Source organism: Pyrus communis, chromosome 4, assembly GCF_963583255.1.
Source record: "Pyrus communis chromosome 4, drPyrComm1.1, whole genome shotgun sequence".
NCBI lineage: Eukaryota > Viridiplantae > Streptophyta > Magnoliopsida > Rosales > Rosaceae > Pyrus > Pyrus communis.
In genome coordinates this window covers 17,802,764-17,810,210 of record NC_084806.1, presented here as the reverse complement: position 1 = coordinate 17,810,210, position 7,447 = coordinate 17,802,764, and the positions used below count along the sequence as shown (strand labels likewise).

The 7,447-nt window shown below is 33.6% G+C and overlaps 1 protein-coding gene across 2 annotated transcripts; it reads left to right on the top strand.

Moving 5' to 3' along the window:
- The first annotated feature begins 221 nt into the window (after positions 1–221).
- Positions 222–6,393, top strand: LOC137731637 (phospholipase A2-alpha-like). 2 transcript variants are annotated; one of them, XM_068470802.1, is made up of 4 exons: positions 222–482; positions 3,520–3,562; positions 3,688–3,813; positions 4,629–6,393. In XM_068470802.1, the coding sequence occupies exons 1-4, from the start codon at positions 303–305 to the stop codon at positions 4,802–4,804; spliced, it is 525 nt and encodes a 174-aa protein (XP_068326903.1). In that variant the 5' UTR covers positions 222–302; the 3' UTR covers positions 4,805–6,393. The 2 variants fall into 2 exon arrangements, with proteins under 2 accessions (XP_068326903.1, XP_068326904.1); XM_068470803.1 differs by lacking the exon at positions 222–482 and adding an exon at positions 3,063–3,397 and having other exon boundaries at positions 4,629–5,282.
- The last annotated feature ends 1,054 nt before the right edge of the window (positions 6,394–7,447 follow it).

The window sequence follows — 7,447 nt, the reverse complement described above, 5'->3', positions numbered from 1 at the left end:
AAAGTCAACAACCACAAAGGTTTTTGCTTTACTATTTTAGAGAAGATTACGTAGCCAACACTTGAGGGACATCACTAAACATATTGATCACATATTTCTGGATAGTTTTCCGTTTGGTGCTTCTAAAAATGGATAAACAGGGACTATTTTTAGAAAGAGAGAAACAAGATAAACAACATGGAAATGGTTTTACGCATGCCCATAGTTGAAAAGGATTTTAGAAATAAAATCCCTACATAGAAGGACTTGGGAGTTCTTCCTGGAGGTCCTTCTATGCGACTCTAAGAGAGGCTTCCCCAAATATGGCCATTGCAGGAACAAGATCATCTGATACGATGGGCCTGAAGGGTGGTGTTATTCTTCTCGGCTTTGTTGCCTTTGCTTTGTTTTCTTGTGTGGCCGATGGTTTATCCGGTGCCGACCGTCTTTTTGGGGAGGGGGAGGGTGTCCGTCGTAGCCTGGCCGAGAACGACACTGCCTGGGTGAGCAGTAGGGATGCTACATGTTTCAAAACAAGTATTTAATTTTTTGGATTCCATTACCATGATGATTTTACACACACACACACACACACATATATATATATGTACATATATATATATATATATATATTATACTAGAATGGCATTTACCATATGATTAATTTGATGACTGAAATTTAAAAAATATCAGGGTGAAAATGTCATAAGCTGCATTCTTTATTCCTTGCACATTTCGAGAGTGCATATGATCTTAGCATCTTGTTGGCCGCAAACTCAACAAAAATGAAAGAAAATTTAGATCAAACATGTTATTCTTATCATCTATTTATACCATTTCTTTAATAGTGATGAGACTTACATATGATGGTGAGCTCTCTACCTCTATTAGAGATGATACAAATGAAGGTACGAATAGATTGTAAGTGTAGCACTACTCAATTTAAATCAAAATTCAATCGACTCATTATAATATATGATGCCAAAGTTACAAAACCAAAATATAATAAACCAAAAAAATATATGTTTCATAATTCATAGTTCCCTTCTTAAAACAAGCATATTATAGTAAAAAATTATGGAATAGTATTTGAACATATTGATTCCTCAAAACTTCATTTTACATTATCGACAAAAATTATAAAACAAGGTTTTAAATTTGTAGTTTATTGTTAGTGGTGGATTGTCCTATTGATTAGGGTCTTTTTCTTTAAGTCACTTAACTACCGTGTTGTGGGACATTTATTTTTAAATCTACAATCCAAGTTCCAACAAAGAAAAAAAATTGAAAATGGAATATGAAGAACAAGGAGAATGGAAAGAAATTCTACAACTTGGCATAAACCCCAAAAGTGCAGAAAATAGTAAGCATAGAAGCAAGCATCTCCAACAGAATCCAAAAAACTAAATTTGAAGTACCATGTAAGACTTTTGTGCTTAAACAAAATTCTTAAATGATTTTTCAAATTTAAAAAAATGTCATATATATTCTCTCCAGATTTAGGGGGCTGTATTCAATTGGGATTTTAAGGGATTTTAATTCTTTTAATGAATCTAGAGGTATTCAATCAAATTTTTAAGTGATTCTTTGAAATTCTGTATTTAATTAGAATTTTAAGATAGTTTATTAAAATCCTTAGAAATATGGATGTATTCAATTAGGATTTTAAAGAAGTTTATAACATTCTAGGTATATTCAATTAGAAATTGATTTTAAAGAATTTGAGAAAGTTGAGGAATTAGAGAGAATTGGAGATATTTTGTAGTGTATTTTAAGCATCCATAAATCTCACATATTCTCATGAGATTTATAGGGAATTGAATCAAAATTTTATATGAAATCTCTACAAATCAATTAAACTCCATAAAAACTCATAGATTTATAAATCTATTAAAATCTCTCAAATTCTCAATTGAATACACTCCCGTTAGGGACTCTTTACCGCTCTATTCAAACATTCATTTTATTATAATAATGTGTCTTTGTCATACACTCTAAATTTTTGTACTCCAACTAAATTGGTTTACCTAGTATTACTATTAAAAAAATATTAAGATTTGTGAACCTTTTGAGCAAAATTGTGAATCAATAAATTTTAGTTTTCAAACTGTCATGGAGGCCAATAAACTTGTATTAAAGATCATATTTATAAAAATTGTTGGGGATGCTAGTAAAAAAACTAGTCAACTGAAAATGTTTTCCCTTCCTTTTTTGACGGGGACTGTTCACAAGAAATGGATCCCCACATCAACTATTCACAAATATCTATATAGAAAGTAGCAACAAATATCCAACAAAAACTGTGCACAAATACAAAAATAGTTTTAAGATCTCGTCTGATAATTATTCTAGCTTTTAATTTCCATTTCTCTTTTTGTAAAAACTTGTTTAAAAACTGTCTTTAATGTTTGGTTTTTCAAAATGATAACTGAAAACAGAATTCAAGCTTTTTATTTTTATTTTTTTTATTTTTTTTTAGTACATCGATGTTTTTACACTAAGGGGAGATGGAGTTCGGCTAAGTCACAGAATGGGCAACCTAATTTGGTATTGAATTCGCCATCCACAATATTCGAACCTAAAACATCTCACTTCCAAATGAAGAGAAATACCACAAAACCGTGTACTGAGTGGCTTTCAAGCAAAATATTTAAAAAATACAAAATAGTAGCTTCTAATTCTCAATTTAATTATAAAAAATGAAAAAAAAAATTATCAAACAACTCCTACAAAACCCCATTCTTATTGAAAAAAAAAAAAGAGTCATATTTAAACTACCTATGTCAATCACATTAGAAATTAACTTTATATAAGACTATTCTTGTCGGCGACAATGGTAAGTGTTAAACCAATCCAGTTATGAAATGTCATGCATATAGTTTGTTATGACAATTTTGTGAAAGTTTTTCTCTGCATTATGTGACAAGGAATGTGTTAATTACTAACTAGGCATTGTATAATCCGCGTGACATATACGTAGATTCCACATGCCACATAATCTAGCTAAGATAGTTTTAAAACAAAAAAAAAGGGTAAAAGAAGAATAAAATGTGTATAATTTGGTGAGAGGTGTGAACAACACTCCAAAAACATATCACGAGTCATTACAAGACAGCCAACCTTTTTCTTCCTTCCCCATTTCTCTCCTCCTAGTAGAGACAACAGCCTACCTTCTGCCTTCTGCTAATTATTTCCACACCTCTCACTTTCTATGCAAAACCAAGCCCTCCAAAGTTGACCAAACAAAAAGGCCTCCAACTTAAGTGCTTTCTGTGCTGAAGTGCTTTTTCCAACCATGGTTTTTAACCAGTCACTGAAGTTTGTTCTTGCCCTCTCTTTTCTTGTCCTGTATTTTAATTCCATTACTTTGCATGCCCTTAACATTGGTGTCCAAGCCACAGATGCCTCCATTGTTCTGGTTCGCTCCTTAATTACCATCTTTTTCTTTCATCATCTAATTACTTTTAATATTTTTTGGGTTCCCAGTTGCTTTCAAATCATAACTTGTTCTCTCTTCCCATGAATTCTAAAAATTTGCAGAGTAAAGATTGCAGCAGAGAATGTGAGTCAGAGTTCTGTACAGGTACTACATATAATTTAAGCAAATTTTTGGTTTAGTTAATGAGCTGATCAAATTAAATATCCCACTTCTTTGGTTCTATTATAAGGAAATTAAATTGCATTTTTTTTTAAATTTAATTTTGACAGTGCCTCCATTTTTGAAATATGGGAAGTATTGTGGGCTTTTATACAGTGGATGCCCAGGGGAGCAACCCTGTGATGGCCTAGATGCATGTTGTATGAAGCATGATAACTGCGTTCAATCCAAAAACAGTATGTTCATTTCTTAATCCTTACTATCTTTACTGTGCTGCTCTCACATTATTATTTTTCATTTTTATTTCGGGTTGAAATATTTTTGGACCGAGGCTAAATTTTAATACCTATATATATATATATTCTACTCCAAATTATTTAAATAGTGGCATAAAAATACAAACAAGAGTTGGTAAAGAAGATATTTACATGGAATAGTCATATCTATGTTATAAAATGCGTGTAAGAGACACTTTGATGAGCCTTTTCAATTGTCGGTGGGGTGATGATGTTTCTGATGTTGATAATGTTTTAATTAAGTGTTTCGTATTTTGCAAAACAATCCAAAAGTTTGTTTGGAGTTCCTTGTGTACAAGATCTATACCAAACGCTAGCATCTGTCTTTTAGAACGAGAACACATGATTGAGGATCCTCTCCTGAGACTATTTGTGAGGATCATGGGATCCTTAAATTGTCTCCGTTCATCATATATCATGCGGTCAGAAATCTTTTTAAATACTTTTATTTAAAATTAAATATAAATATTACCTGACGAAAATTGACTACACGATGTATGATGAACGAACATGATTTGAGGATCCTCACAAAGAGGATCCGAAGAGGATCCTCATATAGAACACATTAACACAGTGTCACAGTGTCATGTGAAGAAATATATAAACATGATCCTATATTATTGGATCGAAAAGTCACGAAACTGATCTGTTTCATTGAAGTCTTTCTTGTATATGGCAGATTAGATTTGTAAGTGCAATAAGAACTAAAAACAGTATAATTTAAACGGTGGTATATTGTTATGTTTGTGGTGTAGATGACTATCTAAGCTCAGAGTGCAGCCAAACGTTCCTAAATTGCATGGCAGAGTTCAAAAACAAGGGAGGGAAAACGTTTAAGGGGAACAAATGCCAAGTTGAGGATGTTGTGGAAGTTATAACCCTTGTCATGGAGGCTGCTTTAGTTGCTGGAAGATATCTCCATAAGCCTTAACACCGCAGCAGCTACCCTCTAGTCATTTCTAATTGTTTCACAACTTCGTTTTCTTCTTCTTTTTACATGTTCTTTCTTCCTGCATTTTACTTAAATCGAAAAAAAAAAATTTAATTCTGAATTCTCAAACAAATGCAACAAATTTTCATAGAAAGATGTGAAGAATGTAAACTTGTGCTTAAATTTTGCAGATAGCCAGGTTGAGATGATGTTGTTATCCATTTCTCCTTCTCTAAGTCTAATATTGCACAATGCACACCATGAAAGACACTAATTCCAATAACTAATCAAACCCCAGAATTATAACTTGGTTGGCAGTCCCACGTCGATGGGTGAGGTCAACAAGGATGGCTTGAAATATGATTACCTTACTCTAACTAATACGGAGGTTTTTTTTGGTAAAACCTCACACCTAATGGATTAGGCAGGTGGTAAAGTTGGGAATAGTAGCAGTGTCGTTAGAGTGGGCCCCCCTGGCCCATTAATCTAAAAAAATTCAATATGGTATCAGAGACTATGGTTATGGGCCCATGCAAACCAAAGGCTTGTAACGAGGGTGTGGGCATGGAAATAAGCTTGGACTCTTAACATAGAGCCGGCCTCTAAGTTCTTAAAAGGCACTTCCTGAAAGGACTGAAAACAAGTCTAGACTCCATAAGAGCCGACCTCTGAGTTTCAATTGCCGATGTGTGGATCTCCATATGTGAACCACTAAATGGGGTTATACGTGAGGGGCATGTATCATAAAGATTCGATGTAAGAATTGAGTGCCGACTATTAACTACCTAACATTTTCCCCCTTCTTCTTTATCTGGGCTTGGGACTGGCCGTGCAAGCCCATGTGGAGTCATATATATATACGTATTACCAAATAAGGAATAAAAATATATTTGGCAAAATGTTTGATTTGAGATATCTAATGTTGTGCAAACCTCTCAGTAATTACCTATCTTTTAAGTCTATGAGTGACATAATTGAAATATTGAACTCGTGATTCCATTTTTAATATAGGGAAATGTAAACCACATGCCATTGTTCTGCTTTTATGCACCTTTTCATTTTTGGACGTTAAATTGAATAAATCAAATGAAAACAACCAACAAGATCAATTGGTTGTGTAGGGGGAGACAAAAACGGTGTGGTTACCATAATCCTGGTAAATTTTTTAGGGAAATAGACAAAAATGACCTATTTTCTTAATCTTGGGACATAAATAGGACACACCGCCCATGCACAAGCCATGACCACTATGGACAAAATGGAAATTAATAAAATACCCACATATAAATACTAAAAACTCTCAGCTCATTGCATCATTTTCCTCATTTGGAAGAGAAGGATGTCAAGAGAACTTTGTGAGCTCTGAGTTTTTGGGTTGAGCTTAGATCTCAGATTTTGAAGGGAATGAAGTCGAGAGTGAAGCTTCGAAGTGAGGGTTTCTAGTTTGCATCATTGTTCAATCCTTAAAGATATGACCTTTGTACCAAATTTTTCATTTTGGTCGTGAAGTTCCATTTTTTCCGATGCGTGAAACTTCGGCAGCCATATTTCCACAGCCATCTGGTTCGTCTCTCTCTCGTCTCTTTCTCTCTCTAACTCGATCATCGTCTCTATTTCTGCATCTAATTACTTGTTTTTTTCAATTGGTTTTTTTGGATTTGTAGAGATAGGAAGTCGAAGAAAAGAGGGATAGAGAAGAGAAGGCTTAGAATGTGTTTTGGAAATTTTCATTTGTTTGTGGGTTTTGTTATTTTAGTTCCAAGTTTCTACATCAAGGATTTATGAAATAAATGGGTTAATTGTAAGATGAATTAATACTTAGAAGTTAAATTAGTGTTTCTATTTCATGTTGAGGCCTATGAATTTTGGAATTAACTTTACTTTTTTACGTGCTACAAAATTGGGATGGAACAATTTTTGGTTTTCAAGTGTTCAATTGCAGAAATTTGTGAAATTTTTTTCCGTATTGTGCATGTGGTGTGCATATGGTGTGCATATGGTGAGAAGCAAGAATGTTCACTAGTTATAATGCACACATGTTGGGCCCCGAAATTTAGCGAGTATGACCACAACCTAGTTAGCCTTGGCAAAAATCAAAATTAAGAAAAAGCTTGGAGGATGTTAAGGGTCAATCATGTCCATGAAATCACAACAACGAGCTAGTATCATGTTTTCCATGTGCACAATTAGGCAGTCATTGATATACATAACAAGACTTTTCAAACTGCCACTGTAACCTTATATATGTAACAATTATGTTTTAATTGTACCCATTATACCAATAGGTTGCCATTAATATTTCTTATTAATGCGAAAAGCAGCTCGTTGCTCGATCTCCAGTTCTATGCATATCATGTGCATATAATGTACATATGATGTGCATATAGTGTGCATATAATGTATATGGTGGTGATGTCACATGTGATGATGTCATTTTTTTTATTTTGAAGAGAGTTGTGAGGTCTAGGTTTTTGGGTTGTTCAGATATGTGAGCATGTTGTGAGCATATTGTGTGCATGTCACTGGAAAGAGATGATTTTTAATGGGATTTCTTGAATCTAGGTTCAAGTCAAAGATTTGTAAACTATAGATCTTTAAGAAATTTCCATAATCTAGATCCCACATATCCCCCAACGCCATTAA

Coding starts and splice junctions, on each gene's coding strand:
- LOC137731637 (XM_068470802.1), top strand. CDS start 303: ATGGCCATTGCAGGAACAAGATCATCTGATACGATGGGCCTGAAGGGT. Junction 3,563..3,687: donor TGAGTCAGAGTTCTGTACAG/GTACTACATATA, acceptor TAATTTTGACAG/TGCCTCCATTTTTGAAATAT. Junction 3,814..4,628: donor CTGCGTTCAATCCAAAAACA/GTATGTTCATTT, acceptor TTTGTGGTGTAG/ATGACTATCTAAGCTCAGAG.